Below are 20986 nucleotides of genomic sequence, written 5' to 3'. Positions count from 1 at the left end.
GAAGGCCGTTCAGCGCCTCTGGTTTGCACCCCTGCCTCTCCCCCTGTGCCCCAACCTGCCACTGAGATGCAACCCCCCTCTCAGGACACAGGCACTACCGCCTCATGGCCTGCACCCACACCCTCATCTCCGCTGTCCTCGGCCCCATCCAGCAGTGTAGTTCAGCGCACCGTTCAGCCGTCGCTTGCGCAAGTGTTCGAGCGCAAGCGCAAGTACGCCGCCACGCACCCGCACGCTCAAACGTTAACCGTCCGCATAGCAAAATTCATCAGCCTTGAGATGCTGCCGTATAGGGTTGTGGAAACGGAGTCCTTAAAAAGTATCATGGAGGCGGCGGCCCCGCGCTACTCAGTTCCCAGTCGCCACTACTTTTCCCGATGTGCCGTCCCAGCCCTGCACGACCACGTCTCCCGCAACATTGTACGCGCCCTCACCAACGCGGTTACTGCCACGGTCCACTTAACTACGGACACGTGGACAAGCACAGGCGGGCAGGGCCACTACATCTCCCTGACGGCACATTGGGTGAATTTAGTGGAGGCTGGGACAGAGTCAGAGCCTGGGACCGCTCACGTCCTACCCACCCCCAGAATTGCGGGCCCCAGCTCGGTGGTGGTATCTGCGGAGGTGTATGCTTCCTCCACTAAAGCACCCTCCTCCTCCTCCTCCTCCTCCTCTGTCTCGCAATCAAGATGTGTTAGCAGCAGCATGTCGCCAGCAGTCGGTGTCGCGCGGTGTGGCAGCACAGCGGTGGGCAAGCGTCAGCAGGCCGTGCTGAAACTACTCAGCTTAGGCGATAAGAGGCACACGGCCCACGAACTGCTGCAGGGTCTGACACAGCAGACCGACCGCTGGCTTGCGCCGCTGAGCCTCCAACCGGGCATGGTCGTGTGTGACAACGGCCGTAAGCTGGTGGCGGCTCTGCAGCTCGGCAGCCTCACGCACGTGCCATGCCTGGCTCACGTCTTTAATTTGGTGGTTCAGCGGTTTCTGAAAAGCTACCCACGCTTGTCAGACCTGCTCGTAAAGGCGCGCCGGCTCTGCGCACATTTCCGCAAGTCCCACACGGACGCTGCCACCCTGCGCACCCTGCAACATCACTTTAAGCTGCCAGTGCACCGACTGCTGTGCGACGTGCCCACACGGTGGAACTCTACGCTCCACATGTTGGCCAGGCTCTATGAACAACGTAGAGCTATAGTCGAATACCAACTCCAACATGGGCGGCGCAGTGGGAGTCAGCCTCCTCAATTCCTTTCAGAAGAGTGGGCCTGGTTGGCAGACATCTGCCATGTCCTTGGTAATTTTGAGGAGTCTACCCAGGTGGTGAGCGGCCATGCTACAATCATTAGCGTCACCATTCCTCTGCTATGCATCTTGAGAAATTCCCTGCAAACCATAAAGGCAGCTGCTTTGCGCTCGGAAACGGGGGCGGGGGAAGACAGTATGCCGCTGGATAGTCAGGGCACCCTCCTGTCTATTTCTCAGCGCGTACAGGAGGAGGAGGAGGAGCATGAGGAGGATGAGGAGGAGGGGGAAGAGACAGCTTGGGCCGCTGCTGACGGTACACCGGCTGATTGCCTGTCATCCTTTCAGCGTGTATGGCCTGAGGAGGAGGAGGAGGAGGAGGATCCTGAAAGTGATCTTCCTAGTGAAGACAGCCATGTGTTGCGTACAGGTACCCTGGCATGTTAGGATTAGAGATGAGCTAACACGTTCGGCTCCGCCCCTTTTTCGCCCGAACACCGAACTTTGCGAACACTTCAGTGTTCGGGCGAAAAAGTTCGGGGGCCGCCGTGGCAGCGCGGGGGGGTGCGGCGGGGAGTGGGGGGGAGAGGGAGAGAGAGAGGGCTCCCCCCTGTTCCCCGCTACTGCCGCCCGCGCCGCCGCGCATCTCCCCGCCCCCCGGCGGCACCCGGACACTTACGCGCGAACACTGCAGTGTTCGGCAAAGCCGGTGTCCGGGTGCGGATGTGTCCGTAACGGACACGTTCGCTCATCCCTAGTTAGGATGCCTTTCTCGTGACCCTCGCGTTGCACGCATTCTGGCCACGACGGATTACTGGGTGTACACACTGCTCGATCCACGGTATAAGGAGAACCTGCCCACTCTGATTCCCGAAGAGGAAAGGGGTTCGAGAGTGTTGCTATACCACAGGACCCTTGCGGACAAGCTGATGGTAAAATTCCCAGCCGACAGCGCTAGTGGCAGAAGGCGCAGTACCGAGGGCAAGGTAGCAGGGGATGTGCGTAGATCGAGCAGCATGTACATCCCAGGCAGTGCAACAGTCTTTAAGGGCCTGGCCAGCTTTATGGCTCCCCACCAAGACTGTGTCACCGCTCCCCAGTCACGGCTGAGTCGGCGGGAGCACTGTAAAAGGATGGTGAGGGAGTACGTAGCGGATCGCACGACCATCCTCGGTGACGCCTCTGCCCCCTACAACTACTGGGTGTCGAAGCTGGACACGTGGCCTGAACTAGCGCTGTATGCCCTGGAGGTGCTTGCTTGTCCTGCGGCTAGCGTCTTGTCGGAGAGGGTGTTTAGTGCGGCTGGGGGAATCATCACAGATAAGCGTAGCCGCTTGTCAACCGACAGTGCCGACAGGCTAACACTCATCAAGATGAACAAAGGCTGGATTTCCCCAGACTTCTGTTCTCCACCAGCGGACAGCAGCGATACGTAAGCAATTTGTAGGCTGCACCCGCGGATGGAAGCTACGTTCTCTCTCACCATCCAAAACGGGGACATTTCTGCTTCATCAATCTGTGTCTAATATTCCTCCTCCTCCTCCTCCTGCTCCTCCTCCTGAAACCTCACGTAATCACGCTGAACGGGCAATTTTTCTTAGGGCCACAAGGCTCACTCAAATAATTTTTCAGAACAATTTTTATAAGTTTCAATGCGCTTAAAAGCGTTGGAACTTTAACTTGAACCAATTTTTCGTTACACTGGGCTGCCTCCAGGCCTAGTTACCACTTAAGCCACATTAACCAAAGCGATTCACCTGCCATCTTGGTTGGGCATGGCCAATTTTTACTGAGGTACATTAGTACTGTTGGTACACCAATTTTTTGGGGCCCTCACCTACAGTGTAATCATAGTAATTTCTATGTTCTTCGCCTGCACTCATGGTACAGAAAGGTGTGTGGGGTTGGCCTACAGTTTAGCTACATAAATGTAACTTGTGCCTTGGCTATACTAAGGCTACTGAAATGGAACGAAGACTGCGCTCCCGCTATACTGCTGCTTCAGAATTGTTAATGGGGCCTGTCCTGAGTGCTACTATTGCTTACATGGAACGAAGACTGCGCTCCCGCTATACTGCTGCTTCAGAATTGTTAATGGGGCCTGTCCTGAGTGCTACTATTGCTTACATGGAACGAAGACTGCGCTCCCGCTATACTGCTGCTTCAGAATTGTTAATGGGGCCTGTCCTGAGTGCTACTATTGCTGACATGGAACGGACACGTGGAGAGGACACGTAGTGCCTCAAAAACATCCCCCTCCTCCTCCAACAGGGAAAACATTCTTGGCAAATGCCTTTGCATTGGTTCGTCTGGTGGCAGTCCAAGAATTTCACCTTTACCGACACAACAAGAGAGCCCCCACACCATCCCCCCGCCACGGCCCACTTAATCCTGGCCACATTCCGAAAACCAACAAAATACAACCGTGCTACTAGGTCCGCAGTCACCACCACATTACCACCAACGCGGTTACTGTTAAGGTGCATATAACCACGGACACGTGGAGAGGACACGTAGTGCCTCAAAAACATCCCCCTCCTCCTCCAACAGGGAAAACATTCTTGGCAAATGCCTTTGCATTGGTTCGTCTGGTGGCAGTCCAAGAATTTCACCTTTACCGACACAACAAGAGAGCCCCCACACCATCCCCCCGCCACGGCCCACTTAATCCTGGCCACATTCCGAAAACCAACAAAATACAACCGTGCTACTAGGTCCGCAGTCACCACCACATTACCACCAACGAGGTTACTGTTAAGGTGCATATTACCAGTCTGACTGGGGCATGCAGACACCTTGACAGAATGAATAGTGTGTGGCACATAGCTTCCCCATTGCTATGCCCACGTGTGCAGCTCCTGATGGCGGTGGCACAGGATTCTATTTCTCATTGCTTCTGTACAGCATTGTGGGCTATCGCCCCGCCCCTATTAAAGAGGGTCGCTGCCTAGCCGTGCCAACCCTCTGCAGTGTGTGCCTGCGGTTCCTCCTCATGGCAGACGCACTTCTAAATAGACATGAGTGTGGCGTGGCATGAGGGCAGCTGAAGGCTGCGCAGGGACACTTTGGTGTGCGCTGTGGGGGGGAGGGGGGGCGGTTGGGCAGCATGTAACCCAGGAGAAGTGGCAGTGGAGTGTCATCCAGGCAGTGATTGTGCTTTGTTGTAGCTAGTGTGGTGCTTAGCTAAGGTATGCCATGCTAATGAGGGCTTTTCAGAAGTAAAAGTTGTTGGGAGGGGGGGGGGGCCCACTCTTGCCGGTATTGTGGCTTAATAGTGGGACCTGGGAACTTGAGATGCAGCCCAACATGTAGCCCCTCGCCTGCCCTATCCGTTGCTGTGTCGTTCCCATCACTTTGTTGAATTGCCCAGATTTTCACACATGAAAACCTTAGCGAGCATCGGCGAAATACAAAAATGCTCTGGTCGCCCATTGACTTCAATGGGGTTCGTTGTTCGAAACGAACCCTCGAGCATCGCGGGAAGTTCGTTCCGAATAACGAGCACCCGAACATTTTGGTGTTCGCTCATCTCTAGTCCTTAATAATATGAAAGTCTTTGTCGCTAAGATGAGGAAGTCCAAGTTTATTTTTAAGAATGTTTTGGGAAAGAAATATATTATTTTCATATAACTCCAGAGAACAAGTGGAGGAGATATTAAAAATATGCTATCAAGCATCCCCAAGAAGTTTAAATTTGTTGGGTATGAGGTTTAGGAAGGGTGTATATCCACTAATATTTGGAATTAATCTTAGTGTTTTGTTGAATTTCTGCCATATTTTAAGGGAGAGGGTTGTTATTGAATTTCCTGTCTCTTTAAGATTGGGTTTATTGTAAGGGGTTGTCCAGGCCAGATGTTGAAAGTAGACCAATACCTCCAAGTTTCCTATGCTTGATTAAAGTTGTATATTTTACTCTGGGGCCTTTGTTTTGCCAAATAAATATAATGATCAAGGTCTTCAATTTGTTGAAAAAATCTATAGGTAGTTCTTGTAGGAGGTAGAGGATTTTCGTGAGGATTACCATACTTATTAGGTTTTTCCTGCCGAACCATGAAATTTGCAAAGATTTCCATGCATTTAAGTCTCTTTCTATTTTTCCTAGAATGGGAACGAAATTCTGGTCATATAAGTTAGATATATTGGGGGATATTTTTGTCCAAAGATATGTAATGTAGACATGGGTGTTTTTAAAAGGGGATGATTGGCTAGGTTGTCTTGTCTATGTTTATATTGATAAGTTCAGATTTAGTAAAATTTAGTTTGAAGTTGGAGATTTGGCTAAAACTTTCAAATTCTTCTAATAGGGTTTTGAGAGATTTGAGGGGGTTAGTGAGAATAAGGAGCACATTATCTGCAAAGGATGCTGTTTTATATTAAAACCATAAGGAATAAAAAATGGATATAGCGCTCACAGGTAAACGATTCAGAAGTGGGCGAGAGATGATAATGAAAATCCCATCTTTAATAACATGCTATGCGAAGCCAGTAGGAGGCGTTACATCAGTGACATCATTTCTTTGTCACGTGATAAGGTCCTTGAAGCGAAGGCGAAAGCCTGCCTCAAAAACGACCAAGCGGAATGTAAGAGGCTGAAGGGTGTGTTCCGGGCAAAGGCTCAGAAAGACAGGGAGCAGTATTATAATGCTCTGGCTGATGAAGCTGAGGAGGGTCTAACGTCAAACTAGCTAGCATTAGCTTACAAATGGTGGTTTGAGTAATGTGAGATAACAAAGGACCTTAGGTATTTTCTGATGTATATCCTCTTCTTGGATCAGGATCCAATCTTCTCACTTGTTTAGTGTATTTGGTGTGACTTGAGTCCAGTTTTCTGACTTTGAAAGGGCAGGTAAAGGGATCCAATTTGCTCAGGATCAAAGTTAAGTCTTCTGGTGTTCGAATAGTCCAGGTTCTCTTGTAGCTTCATATAACCAAACAAAGGGAAAAAGCCACTTGTATGGAATTTTTTTCTCTCTCAGAACTCGCGTGAGAGGTTGGAGTTGTCTTCGTAAATCAAGCATACGCTTTGAGAGATCCTAGAAGATTTGAATTTCTTTGTCATCATATTCAAGCATGTTTACCCTTTTTTATCTCCAGTAAATTTGTTTTTTTTTTGTGTGTTTTTTTTTGGTTCCTATTCTTTCCATTCAGGTCTCTACATGATTGATTCATTAAAGGACAGCAACAAGTTGGCAGAACGTGTTTTAAATCTCAGCCTAGAGATAATCTTCCAGTTTACTGGGGAGGTGAGTGATTCTGATGTCACATTACACCATTCCTATCTATGGTAATAACAGATGATGTCATCGGACAGGTTATCATCTCTGGAAATGTCTGCCGTGATATTTATTAATGTCTTTCCATATACAGGATTACACAGTAGTGAAGAAGACCCCTAGTGATGGCTGTCGGGCCCCTGTGTGTGATGGATCGGGAAGAACCCTGAGCCCAATCACGGGTCCCCCACCTCACCCCCTGATACATGAGGACATCAATATACAGAAGATTCTAGAACTCACCAACCAGATGATTGAGCTGCTGACTGGAGAGGTGACGCTGCAGGGAATGCTGGGACATTATACAGTAACAGCACTGGAGGCTTCTGGGTAATGACTGTATATTGTGTTGTCAGGTTCCTATAAGGTGTCAGGATGTCGCTGTCTATTTCTCCATGGAGGAGTGGGAGTATTTAGAAGGACACAAGGATCTATACAAGGACGCCATGATGGAGACCCCCCAGCCGCTCCCATCACCAGGTAATAGACAGGACTAAATACACGGGGACTTTATTATCTGTATGTAAAGAATGACTTCAGTGTCTGTCTGTTTCCTCCAGTTCCATCCAGTAAGAGAAGCCCACCAGAGAGATGTCCCCGTCCTCTTCTTCCACAGGACCATCAGGTAGATGGAGATGTCCCTCTGATCTGTAGAGGCTGTGAAGCTCTTGTCTTCAGTCTTATTAGATGTCTTCTACTTGTGTGATGAGGCCGGTGGAGATGGCAGGATTACCACTGACTAGAGACATTAGATAAGTTGTATCAAACTCATTTTTACAGGGGGCCACATCAGCATTATGGTTGCCTTCAAAGGGCCAATTGTAATACTGTATAGTAATAGTGACCCCCCCCCCCCCCTTTCCTATTGGCCTCTGGACAGGCAGTATCTTTTCAGGCATTCCAATCACCTAGTCTGAAGCTCTGGTCTGGCAGCTGCTGTTTAGTCTGTCTGCATTAAATAAAGGCTTTGGGGAAACAATGATCAAGGTTCACTGTTGCTCATCAAGCCAAAAGTTAACACTTCAATAGAATTTTGAACTCTGTAATACATGCGGGGAACATTTCTAAAGCTGAAATCACAGCTGAAAGTTATATTTAAAAACCAAAAAAAACTTTGTTTTTTTTCCCCCTTAACCCCTTGAGTGGCGGGTTTCCTACCACCCTGTCGTGCCCACCAGGGCAGGTTTTTTAAAATGGTCTAATCATTGAATTTCAACTAATTTTTGCAGTTGCGTCTCAAGAGCCATAACTTTTTCATTTTTCCATTGACATGGCCATATAAGGGCTTGTTTTTTGCGGGACAAGTTGTGATTTTTTTAAACGGGGGGAGGAAAAAAAGAAATGGGGAAAAAAGAAAAAAAGGGGCCATGTCATTAAGGGGTTAAATAATGTATTAACTTCCTTCTCTGGGTCATAACGACGCAGGGATACCACATGTGTGATTGTATTTTTGATTTTTTACAAAGTAAAGGGAGACAAGCGTTTTTATTTTTTTAATTATTTTTTTACCTTTTTTTTTTTGTCCCTTTAGGGGACTTCCACAAGGACCCATCAGGACCCCCTGATCACATTCCGGGGGTCCGATGGTGACAGCCCTTTACATGCTGCAATGACAGTCCTTTACATGCTGCAGGCACATAGACTGCAGCATTTAAAGGGTTAACACAGCAGAGATCGGAGGTTTTCTCTGATCTCTGCTGTAAGAGCTAGTACCTAGCTGTCCTCTCACAGCCAAGCACCAAGCTCTCCCTGCCACAGAGACCATCGGCTTGCTTCTGACAAGCCGATGGTCTCTATGGCAACCTGTAAACAAAGCAAGAGATTGCCGGCATATCGGCAATATCTTCTGCTGGTTTTTCAAAGCCCTTGCTTTGTTCTCTGTGGGTCTGTGCAGGCAGAGCACACTGTCACAGCTTGTGGCATTGTGCTCTGCAGCTCCCATAGTGATACATAGCCTGGAAATCTTCCGGGCTATGTTGCTATGAGCAGTGGAGCTCGTCCCGGAAAATTTCCGGGCGTGCCACTCAAGGGGTTAAAGCACCACTCTGGCAAAAAACACATTTTCTCATCCCTCTACCCCTCATCTGCTTTGCTGTTGTGCTCCAAATGTCTCTGAGTATTTCCTATGCATATTGCAGTCACTTCCATGCAGTGCAGTCTACTGACTGATGCTTACCAGGCCCTACCTCAATGTTCAGATTTTGTCCCTGCTTTGTCTTCTGCTTTTCTGAGCCATCAATCCTCCATTCACAGTAAAAAGGGCAGTCGTTCATAAGTGAATGACTGCCTGTTTACAAGGGCCAATATGTTCAGTTTTCTGCATGATGAATCAGAAGCGAACAAATTCTTGTTGGTCATTCAGTCGGGGCATACATTTACACTTAACAATAATCATTCAGATTCCTGCTGAATTCTGGAAATTCCCTTCAACCAATTTGTAGGGTTCAACCATGAAAAGAAATCATTATCCGATGCAGGTGCTTTCCGACACTTTTCCTTCATCAGTTCTTCTTTGCCTACTGATACTGTTATTTAGAGAGCTCCTTTTGGTTCCATATAATGGCAACACGTGGGCCCAACCACCTGACACATATCACCCTGAGAAGCAGTGAGATAGTCAAAGATCACAGTCTGCCGATTTGTGGCTAGTATTATTTGTATTCTCTACAAACTCAATGATACATGAACAAACAAAACACTTTAACTATAAACGTCCCCTCCATGGCTAAGTCATCAAAGTAAAGACCCAACACAACTTCTTCTTTGGTGGGTGAAGGTCGGCCACAGCTTTACTATCTTCAAATTCCAAACTTCAAACATAGTAGAAGAACTCGCATACATCAGAACATTAGGACATGTGTGGACCTAAAGCCATATGCCAGCCGTCAACTCCAACAAGCTAGTTTGCCTTCAAATTATCTCCCTGTATAATCTGCCATGGAGGTGCCCTCCTATCCCTAAACTTGACTCGGACCACCACCCACTAAAAAGAGCCTGCTTCATCCCATCCTGGAGCCCCAACAGGAATTTGTCCAAGCCGATCTCATTAAGATAGCCAATCACAGAAAACGGCCATTACTTACTGAGTAAGGATTGCATATGGATGCTACCTGCATGGTGAGAGGATACATTTATATGCACTCCTTAGTAAGTAACGGACGTTTTCTGTGATTGTTTTTATGTTTCTATATTTTCCCTTCTGTGATGCATTTATATTAGTGTAGGGACCCACTACAACGCAAGGAACCGTGAAGTGGTTAGTGGGCTGATGTATCTTGGCCAAAATCCAACTAATGCCTTGCATTTATTATCTATCATTCACATGCAGCATGGCTTTAAGACTCCAGGGGGAGCCAAGGGTGGCAGTACCAATGTGGTTCACTGATGGAAGTGCAGGGCAACCCGCCGAATTATTATGGTGTTATTAATAGGTTGCTGGTCTGCATGGTGAACTACATGTATCAGAATGGTCTGCCACTTTGTATCTACTCTGTGTGGGAGTATACACCGAGCAGCCACCCCCCTCTATATCAAGAGGCAGTTTGAGTGGCTGTCTCATCGGTGTCCCGCACAGGTGCAATTAGCTCCCACATTTGGTAGTCAGCTACCTGCATGGTGAGAGGATGCATCTATCTGCACTCCTTACTCAGTAAGTAATGCCTGTTTTCTGTGATTGTTTTTATGTTTCTATATTCCCTCTTCTGTGATGCATTAAGTTAGCCAATGTCTGACCAATAAGACCATTGTTGACCACTTCCAACTGTCTATACCAGAGGACTGCTCCTGAATAGCCCCAAATAAAACAGGATAAGCATGTATTAAAGCCTAATCGACAGCTATGGAATCTTGCATCCCTTGACTTATCACTTTCAGGACAATTTCCAACCACACCAACAGGAGCTCCAAAAACTTGGAATGTGTTAGCAATCCACTCTGGTGAGGCTGAGAAGCTCAGCTACCCAAAGGAAATAAAGACTGTTCCCTCCTGCATGAATAACTTGAAATTTGGGTCACTTGAAATTTTGTAGATACCAATCACTTTTAAAAGAACCTGCGACCATCGCAGGATTCTGATGCCCTTTCAATGGACATCAGCATTAGAAAAGCCAAGACTTTAACCCAATGGCCTGCATGTAGAGCTTTGCCCCACCCAGAATGTATACAAGTGGCCCCAGAACCACACAGATTTCTGCCAAACATCTGAAAAAGAAACAAAACATTACATCAACAACTCTTTTGGATATAACACTCAAAAAAAGAAGACTACCGCCTCCATATACGATGGACCTCAGTATTTAATAACCTGGTCAAGCTGCCTTTTTGCTGCCCCGATATGTGTGAATCCCTAACTTCCTTGAGGGAGTCCCCTCTGCCTCCAGACAGCATCAATAAATGGATTGAAACTGGAGTCTGGTTACTGGAGACCCATCCACATGGAACAAGAATTTGTCTGCTTTTTGCCGGACAGACAATAATTCAAACACCAACATGACTGAGCAAACAAGCCTGGAAATGCTGTGAATGGGCAATCTTGAGCCTCTCACATTGTTATTGACTGCAACGCTAGAACCATCTCCCCAACCCAAAGGACACCAAAAAAATGCCAAGAAAAAGTAACACCTAACAGGGTAGACTCATAGTTGGAACTGCAAACACTCCGAGAAGTCTGGACCAACTCAATTAGGAGAAAGTAGGAGACCAGGCGTCTTGCTTTCTTTGGAAACCTACACCTTCCACACCCCTTTAGAGCCTGACTGACAGTGTCCTTGGTGACATCCAGCCGACCCCCCAGTTAACTGCTTTTGTGCAACAATGCCCAAAACCCCTTCCGCACAGAAGTCAAACAGTTCATCTCTCACCTGTTGGAATTTGACACCAGTACCACACTACTGCCCACCAGGAAACATCATTAAACCAGGCCTTACAATAGGATGCCCAAGTCGCAGGAGTAATGGAAGATCTCAACAAGGACATCACATGTTTTTCACTAACTCCCAGAGGAAAGGAGGCCATGACCTGCCCACTTTAGCTGAAATGTTTGCAAACTGAATCAAGAAAACGTCAGCCACTGTATTCTCCACCTATAGCACATGCCACTCTCGGAAGCATATGTAATGCTCCAAACAGCAAAGAACAAGGTGAATGTAGCAAACTAAGAGCTTCAAAGTAAGAGGAAGACAGGTTATTGATACAATGCACAACACTAAGATTGTCTGTAGAAACACAGTTTTCGGAATCCCAGTTGATCCCCTTCCCCCCAAATCTCCACTGCTGTGATGATGAGAAAGACCTCCGAGAGAGTGAAGTTTTTACAAAAACCCTGCTTCCGCCACGAGTCGGGTCACCTCCCAACACACCATTCACTGCCAAAAATGGCTCTAAAGCCCGTAGAGCTTGCAAAGTCTGTAAATAAGGACAGTTTAAAATTAGAAGATTCCAGAGTCTGTACATGGGTACATCCATTGTGATGCGTCAAAAATTCTATGCACCCCACCCAAGTCTACTTCTAATGACCTCGTTAAAAGAATTATGTGCTCTTGCAATTTTGCGCCCCAAATGACGAAAGAGAGGTGGCGGGAAAAAGCTACTGCGTGGTCATAACGTGGCATGCAAAAAACAGCAAGTCAAGTAGTTACTGTAGCTAATGGAGCATCATCTTTTTAACCTCTAAGAATCTCTACACCAAGAGAGAGAGGGGTTTAAGTTTTGTCTTGAGGCAAACAGAACACCATGTTAATAGAATGAAGGTCTTTACCCAAAAAAGGACATGGTTGTACAAGGGTCCTTGTTTTTTGTAACAGATAGCGAAACCCCAAAGCAATCAATAAAGAATTAGATGGTGTCCAGCAATATCTGGAAAAGTCACTGTCCGCGAGGCAAATGAAAGTTATCCTGATAGGTTTGAGATGGAATCCTCCTCTGTTATATACCAACTACCCACTCCAAAACTCACATGTCAGCACTCCCATAGAACCCCTATTACCATGTACTGTCATATCTGCTGCGTGATGGCTTGTGTTAAGTCTAGACTAAGTGGGTATCATTTAATTTTTCCCTGACTTTAGCTTTATCTCAATGGGAGCAACTTGTAATTTTCCCAAATCCAGTCTATCCTTTGGCCACATGGTGTCGGGCAATTGCTTGAGAAGAATTCCTCTGTCATATGTTGGGTCATCCTCCTCAAATTCAGGTGGTGCATTATAATGAGGTTTGACGCACTTTATACTGCTAAAACACACTGAGGTATCATGCGCTATATGTTGGGTTAGTGAATGGTTTTGTTACAGTATTACAGTCCCATTCTCAAACTTAATTTTGGCCTCTAGCGCTGACAGCAAATTTGCTCCTAGTAGATTAGTTGGACAAGTCTCTGATATTAGTACTTGTGCCACTACCAGTGGACCTTTACTCATAATAATAGAAACTGGTTTTGTTCCGGTATGGAGACTGTTTCCCCTGTCAACCCCATCCCTGGGATCACTGCAATTTTCCCCATGGTATTAGGTATATATGTACCAAGTTTGGTTGAACTTGTTCCAGGTGTTCATGAGTTACAGTGGCACATACATACATACATACATCCTATTTTTTTGTGGGTGTATATATATATAAATATATAATTTGCACTCTTAGCACTACAACGTTCCTAGCTGTCTGATGAAGAGGTCTGCAAACCTTGAAACGCGTTGCACTGCTGGTTTTCATTCAAAAAATAAAACACCTTTTGGGTCTTGCACTACTTTACTTTATTGGCAATACCACTTATGACTGATTATACTTATAGGTCATGCCAGAGTCCTAGCTTTTTATTTTCTCACCACTTCTCCCCAAAACTATCTTGGCTGAGAGGCGTGGCTAACAGCCAATATGGCAAGACGCACATCGGCTGTGCTCTCTGAGGATCAACTCATTCTTCCTCCATCCTGGCTTTCCTGAGGACAAATCAGGCAGAGAGACATCCAACTCACCTCACAGGCTATCCAAGAGTCAGAGACGACTCCGCGGATAGAATTGGAATTGGAACTGCTGTTTACCTGTAAAACCACATAGTGATTAATAATAAGTTTGACAAATGCAATGTTTAACCCCTTAATGACGGCCCCATAGTGTTTTTACATCCTAGCTAAGTGGTCTTTAATCCTAGAGAATGTAAAAACTTGCACCCTCTTACGATTAAAGCCCCGTTGGCTGAGGAAGTGACAGCTCCACACTGTCAGTTCCTGGAGGTAGCCGACAGCCTGGTGCTGTCATCCCGGACTGCGGGGAATCCCCGCCCCCACCCAGCAATGCAATAAGTGCTATCCCATAGATAGCACCGATCACAATAAAGTCCTCATGGATGTCCCGCGGTGAACTGGTCCTCTGGGATAAGACGCCACTCTTCTGTGCATGCGCGCCAGATGTATGACGTCACGCGAACGTGCAAAAGGCCAGGAGCCCTGGCAAATTTGAAATCTCCTGGCTTCCGGCTCCTGAAGGTAGCTGGGAACCAGGAGATGTCACCGGGGACCACAGTGACCGGGCCCGTGTTTGCCACTATCCAATGGATAGCGGCAATCATGGAAAAGTTTTAAAAAGCTTTTAAAAAGTTAAAGTTTCACCTCCCCTCATGGATCGGAAAAAAAAGGCTCACCCCGGTCCTCCGCGATATCCAGATCTTCTGGGACCTTAAGTTCCCCTCTGCGCATGCACAATATGTAGCCAGGAGCAGAGAGATGTCACCAGGAATTGCTGTATGCGGTTTCAGGTCACATGATCACTATTATCCAATGAATAACAGTGATCATTTAAAGTTAAAAAAAAGCTTAAAAAGCTTACGTTTCATCTCCCCTCATGGATCATATCTGTAAGGAAGGATGAAATTATGTACCTAAGGCCACTGGATTTATCCGTGGACCTTACACTGGCTTCTGCGCACGCCCATGTGGCCAAAATGGCGGACGTGTGTGTAAAAGACACTGATTGCCTGGGTAATTTAAGATCTCCCTGCTTCTGACTACCAAACATTGCTGAGAGCCTAGAGATCTCATGGGAGGGCTGCGGTACATGGTCCCTAGTCATGTGATCACTGCTATCCAATGCATAACGGCGACCATGTAAAAGTAAAAAAAAGTTATAATTTTACCTCCTGTCATGGATCCAATTTGTGAGGGGAGGTGAAGTTCCCCGACAGAATCTTTATCCGCTGACCTTTCCCCAACTTTGGCTCATGCGCCGACGGCAAAATGACAGACGTAAGCGCAGAAGCTATGGAGGACCCGGGAAATTTAAAATCTCTTTGCTCCTGACTAATTAAGGTAGCTGAGAGCCTGAATCAGTGACCGAGAATCCCGGTCATGTGATCGCCGTTATCCAACGGTTAATGGTGATCACATAAAAGTTTAAAAACAGATGAAGTTTGATGCTCCTTTCGGTTTGGGCTCCGTTGTGCATACAGACATAATTTTAGGGCCACAATGGGCATGTTTCTGTACACAGGACAAACAGGGGGATCCATTTTGGGGTGAAAGTCTTCATTCATATGTGAGCTGCACAAGAAAAACTGTTTTTAAAATAACTCAATTCTCATAAAAATGAAAATCATATTTTTTTCCTCCTGCATAGTTTTTAAAATGGGGTCATTTGTGGGGGTATCCATCATTCTGACACCTCAATGTTCCTTAAAATGTTGATAAGTAATGTTCAATTTTGCACGTCTCTTAAATATAAAAATTAATATTTTTTCAAATTGGCACTTTTAATAAATATTCACATTCTATTCTATTTTTACCGCCTAAATAAAGTACAACATGTGACGAAAAAACAATGTCAGAATCACTGGGATATGCAAAACCTTTACAGAGTTATTCTATGTTAAAGTGACCCATGTCCGATTTCCAAAATTTGGCTATATCACTAAGGGGTTAAAGGAAATCTGTCAGCTCCTATAAGCTAAAGTTATGGGCTCATAGGAGCTGAAGCACTAAATCAGCAATATAAGTCTTGGGCCACCTACAGACAGGCAAGCATGATATCGGGTTGTTAAACTCGGCCCAGTATCACACTCGCTGGTGTGTATGTTACCAGCAGATGCGAGGCATTTTATGGCAAAAACAGATCCCACCACCTCTGGGAAGTAGCAATCGGCAAGTGCTTTCCATTGTTTCTAATGGGAAACCTCACATCGCACTAGCGCGCAATGTGTTTCCCTGTCCATTTGAAAATAATGGGCGATGCGTTCCAAGGAAAGCGGAAAGATAGGACATGCAGCAACTTTTTACCTTTTTTTTTTCCTGTACTGCACAAATCTTGCACAATTTCCTTGGCCATGTGAAAGTAGCCTTACACTTTCTCTATTCCCGAACTCCTGGCATCATGACACTCAGAGTCTCAGCGCCAATGCTTGGAGGATGATATCTGGACCAGCTTCATGAAGTTTGACTTGCAGATGAGCTCCAAGTCACAGAGATGGACCATGCCGGCCTCTCCCATCATAAAAAGTGAAGGCTATCTTCCTATATGTAAAACGAGGGAGAAAGCTGTCAGTCAGCATGATGAGAGGGGGGGGGGGTGGGGAGCACCTCCGTGACGTAGAGATCAGCTCCAAGACAAACTGCATGAATTTGGTGACGGAATATCTTTCAGGAGCAATTATAGCCTAAAAAATGCATCCACTCTGACATGACTCTGATAACTACTCCTGTTATTTTTGGTCATCATGATGATAGATTATTTCAGGTCATATAAAACCTTCCACACGACTTCTCCAACCGTCTGCTGACTTTTACAATTTATGTCTCACAGCTTTTGTATCAGGATGAAGATCTGACCAATATTAATGCTACAGAGACAAATGTGAGGGGCGATCAGCGACGTAAAGAGGGGATTCCTACAGGTAACCGCCCAGGTGAGTAGTAACCACTAAATACAGCTGAGAGAAGTCACAGATTCTCCTCGGTCAGCGGCTGCTGATAGCTATGTAGATTTATAAGCTCTGGGATCTGTCAGTTTCCGCTGGATGTTCCCCTATTTAGCCGGAGTACAAACTAAATATGGCTGACATGTGATACCGTTATAGCTGATAACACATGATGGGCATTTACGGCACGGACATGAAACACCCCTATGTAAGCGGGAACTACTATTCATTATATGATGTCTATACTGATGAGGGAGAAATGGTTTTCCAATTCTGGGACTAAGGGTCACTTTAGATTGACCATCTCTTGATCTGATGTAACAAGCGCTGATCGGTGGGCATGCGAATCGCTGCTGGTTTGTTTTACACAGGTTTAAATATCCTGCCTCCAGCAAGCAATTGCTCTGCTTTGGTTAATCGAGTGCCACCTCAGCCAATCAAAGTCCGCGCTTGATTAATTAATCACACCCATTCATTGAATGACATCATTGAATGGCTGTGATTGGTTAATCAAACACTGGCTCTGATTAGCTGAGGTGGCACTCGACTGCCTCCAGCAAGTAATTGCTCTGATTGGTTAAAGTATTTAAGCCTCATCAACAACAAGAGATGGTCTTCAATGCCAACGGAGCACACGGACGCCTGCCGGAGTGCTGCTGCCCAGCCTGATGGACAGAGATGCTGCCTGCTAGGTAAGTGTTAAAGGGGTTTATGGCCGTGACAAGTGTATGTAATCACTTCTGTATGGCCATTGCAAAGCACTTTGTAATATACTTTGTGTTTTGTAAATGAACTATACAGAACTTACATACTTACCTGCAGGAGTGCCCCCCCCCCTCCCCAATTCTTAACATTCCGGGGTCCCTGGTTACGACAAATTCTCTGTCCGGTCTCGGTTTCTCATTGGGCAAGTGCAGTTGCGCTTGCCAACTCAGGGACGCGCGTCTGATTCTTCTTGCATGTCCAGTTCACTCAGAAATCCCCGCTGAAGCCGATCCTGACAGCAGCATCCACTGGCCAACCACCTCAGCAGAAGGGTAAGTATTACTACTGGGGGCAGTGTCGGGCAGTGGGTGGCATCATTATTACTACTGGAGCAGTGTTGGGGTGCAGGTGGTGTCACTATTACTACTAGGGGCAGTGTCAGGGTGTGGGTGGTGTCAGTATTACTACTGGGGGCTCTCTCGACGGGGGTGGTGGTGTCACTATTACTACTGGGGGAAGTGTTGTGGGGAGGGTGTTACTATTACTACTGGGGACAGTGTAGGGGGATGGGTGGTGTCACTATTACTGTTAGGGCAATTATTGGGGGTCATTTTCACTGCTGGGGCAATTACTGGGGTTACTATCACTGCTGGGGAAATTATTGGTGGTCATTATTACTGCTGGGGCAATTATTGGTGGTTTCTATTACTGCTGACACAATTATTGGGGGTCACTATTACTGCTGGGACATTTATTAGGGGTCACTTACTGCTGAGTCAATTACTGGGGGTCACTATTACTGCTGGGTCAATTACTGGGGGTCATCATTACTGTTAGGGCAACTACTGGTGGTCACCATTACTGCTGGGGCAACTACTGTGGGTCAGTATTACTACTGGGGCAACTGTGAGGGGTCACTTTATTGCTGGGATAACTGTGGGCCCGGTATTACTGCTGAGGCAACTGTTTGGGGGTCACTATTACTGCTGAGACAACCATCATGTGTGATACTGTCTGCCGAGCTAATGTATCTAAGCCGATCATTTGTGATACATCTGATCAGCGGACATACCACACAGGATCTGCTTAGAGACAGCAGCCTCACCAGATGTATCCAGTGGCATAGCAAGCTGGGTGCGGGAGGTGTGGGACGCGCTGAGGGCTTTCAGTGAGGGGGTGACAGCTCAGCCAGTCAGCTGTGGTCCTGGTGGTGGATGGAGGAGCTACTATTGGAGTTGCTGCAGGAGAGCCAGCGCCTGCCGGCCGCAATGTCTGTGTTCTACCTAGTGACACGTGTGACTGCCTAACCGCAGAGGAGCTTTTTGGTAAAGCCCAGTCTGCCAGAAGCCCCTCACAGAGCCTGCACTGCCCCCTAGCACTAGTTAATCCCTCCCTGCAGTCCTGATATGAGGGGACAGACAGACCTGCAGAGACGGAAACTTCCAGGACCTGTGGTGATGACACCTCATGTGATATCCTGGGTGGGAGGAGTTAGGGATCACATAACCACGGGGAAGATCAACAAATGTAGGACTCTACTGTGCTCTGTGTGTGTTGGAGCTGTGGGGAACAGGATGGATGGATGGAGTGAGTGAGTGAGTGGAGGTGTGTGTGCGATGTGTGGGTTCAGGATGGATGTAGCGGAGCTGTGTGTGTGATGTCTGGGGATTAGGATGGACGGAGTAGAGCTGTGGTGATGTCTGGGCATCAGGATGGATGAAGTGGAGCTGTGTCTGATGTCTGGAGGGTCAGCCATGTGTTTGATGTGTAGGGGTCAGGTTAGATGGAATAGAGCTGTGTGTGTGATGTGTGAGGATCAGGATGGATGTAGCAGAGCTGTGCGTGATGTCTAGGGAATCAGGATGAATGTAGTGGAGCTGTGTGTGTGTGATGTCTGGGTATCCAGATCCAGATGCATGAAGTAGAGCTGTGTGTGTGTGATGTATGAGGATCAGGATGGATGTAGCGGAGATGTGTGTGTGTAATGTCTGGGGGTCAGGATGGATGTAGCAGTGCTGTGTGTGATGTCTAGGGGATCAGAATGAATGTAGTGGAGCTGTGTATGTGATGTCTGGGTATCCGGATGCATGAAGTAGAGCTGTGTGTGTGATGTGTGAGGATCACAATGGATGTAGCGGAGCTGTGTGTGTGTGATGTCTGGGGGTCAGCATGGATGTAGCAAAGCTGTGTGTGATATCTGGGTGGTGTCAGGATGGATGGAATGGAGCTGTGTGAGTGATGTCTGGGGGTCAGGATGGATAGAATTTAGCTGTGTGTGTGATGTGTAAGGATCAGGATTGATGCAGCGGAGCTGTGTGTGATGTCTGGGGATCGGATGGATGTCCGGCTGACCCTGCAGTGACAGAGTCGGGATCTGAGGATGAGAGCAGAGGAGCAGTAAATGCGGTACAATGAGGTTTGTACCATGTACTGCATGTAAGTTTGGGTGGTATACCTTATTCTAGCTGTGCATATAAATATGTACAGGACATATCCAGGTTACATCAGCATCACTATATACAGGGGATGTATATCTGCTACATATAATGATATGGAGCATGCTGGTATAACCTGGGTATCTCCTGTGTATAATTATATATGTACAGCTTGTATAAGTTATACATCCCCTGTATATAGTGATATGGAGCATGCTGGTATAACCTGGTATTTCAATATACACCAGTTGCATATACATAATAATATACAGAAGATACTCGGGTTAGGGCTCCTTCACAAAGGGGAGTACAATCTGTGAATCACGGCCTAATATCGTGCTCCCCACCATGTGAAAGCCCCGTGGATGCGAGGAGTTTTCATGTGAAAACAGCTTTGCATCACTGCAGGGATGGAGGGAATCCCCGCTGCGGCTGGCACAGCTGCAGCAGAGGATTGCGAGCCTAGCTGCAAATCTGCAGGGAAACAGTAAGGCTGGGTTCACACGGGGCGTATTTTCGTCGGAAATCTCGCGGTTTGGCCGCAGCGGTTTAAGCCGCGGCGGCTTTGAAGCGGTCCGGCCGCATGCTTTTCCGTTGCGGCCTGCACTCCCATAGAGGAGAGCGCGTCCGTAACATAAATAAACAAAAAACCGAAAGTAAACAGACATGCTGCTTCTTTTGAAGCTGCAGCCGCGGTTTCAACCGGATTTACCGCAGCGGATTGGCCGTCCCGTGGGGACGAGGTTTCTGAGAAACCTCGTCCACATGGCTGGCTAATCCCGAGATTAGCAGAACCGCGGCAAATCCGCCCTGTGTGAATCCAGCCTAAACATGACAGAAATAGCGCATTTTCACTTGCGTTTTTTGGGTCAGTGTCTATTTTTTTATTTATTTATTTATTTTTAGATGTTTTTGCTTAGACTTCTCCATGAATAATCGCAGAAGAAAATGCACGCTAAACCTTAGGAAACAAATAATCACCACCCAAAAAACACCTGTGAAAACTTCTGTTAAAAATATGTTGACATTTTTTAAATCCATTTTTAAAAGCGGGCAAAAAAAAAAATCACTCAAAACTTGATGGTTCAGGGAAGCCTTAAAGGGGTTGTCCCGAGACAAAACATCAAAATTTTAAATTAGCCCATTCCCCTGTCACCCCCTGGCATAAAATAGCAATTTAAAGCCGTTTTTAAACCGCTTGCTACTCACCGATGTGATGAAATATGAACTTATAAAAATCTCCCTAAGATGGCCGCCGGTCCTCTCCCAGGGATGCACCTCGGTTTTCTCCCATGGTGCACCGCGGGTCTTCTCCCATGGTGCACCATGGGCTCTGTGCGGTCCATTGCCGATTCCAGCCTCCTGATTGGCTGGAATCGGCACACGTGACGGGGCGGAGCTACAATGACGACGCGGTGACCAGCTCT

The 20986-nt window shown here is 46.9% G+C and overlaps 2 protein-coding genes across 3 annotated transcripts in view; both read left to right on the top strand.

Moving 5' to 3' along the window:
* Nucleotides 1–20986, top strand: part of LOC136629139 (oocyte zinc finger protein XlCOF6-like) — a 913937-nt gene that overhangs the window by 253058 nt on the left and 639893 nt on the right. The window lies entirely within an intron of this gene.
* Nucleotides 1–20986, top strand: part of LOC136627174 (zinc finger protein 271-like) — a 45421-nt gene that overhangs the window by 17936 nt on the left and 6499 nt on the right. The window contains exons 4-8 of the mRNA XM_066602108.1: nucleotides 6397–6491; nucleotides 6616–6795; nucleotides 6878–7001; nucleotides 7082–7146; nucleotides 16305–16407. Coding sequence (XP_066458205.1) covers nucleotides 6397–6491; nucleotides 6616–6795; nucleotides 6878–7001; nucleotides 7082–7146; nucleotides 16305–16407 — 567 coding nt within the window. The remainder of the gene's footprint in view (nucleotides 1–6396; nucleotides 6492–6615; nucleotides 6796–6877; nucleotides 7002–7081; nucleotides 7147–16304; nucleotides 16408–20986) is intronic.

Source organism: Eleutherodactylus coqui, chromosome 5 (assembly GCF_035609145.1).
Source record: "Eleutherodactylus coqui strain aEleCoq1 chromosome 5, aEleCoq1.hap1, whole genome shotgun sequence".
NCBI lineage: Eukaryota > Metazoa > Chordata > Amphibia > Anura > Eleutherodactylidae > Eleutherodactylus > Eleutherodactylus coqui.
The sequence above is the reverse complement of the archived record's forward strand: the minus strand, read 5'-3'. Positions and strand labels throughout refer to the sequence as shown.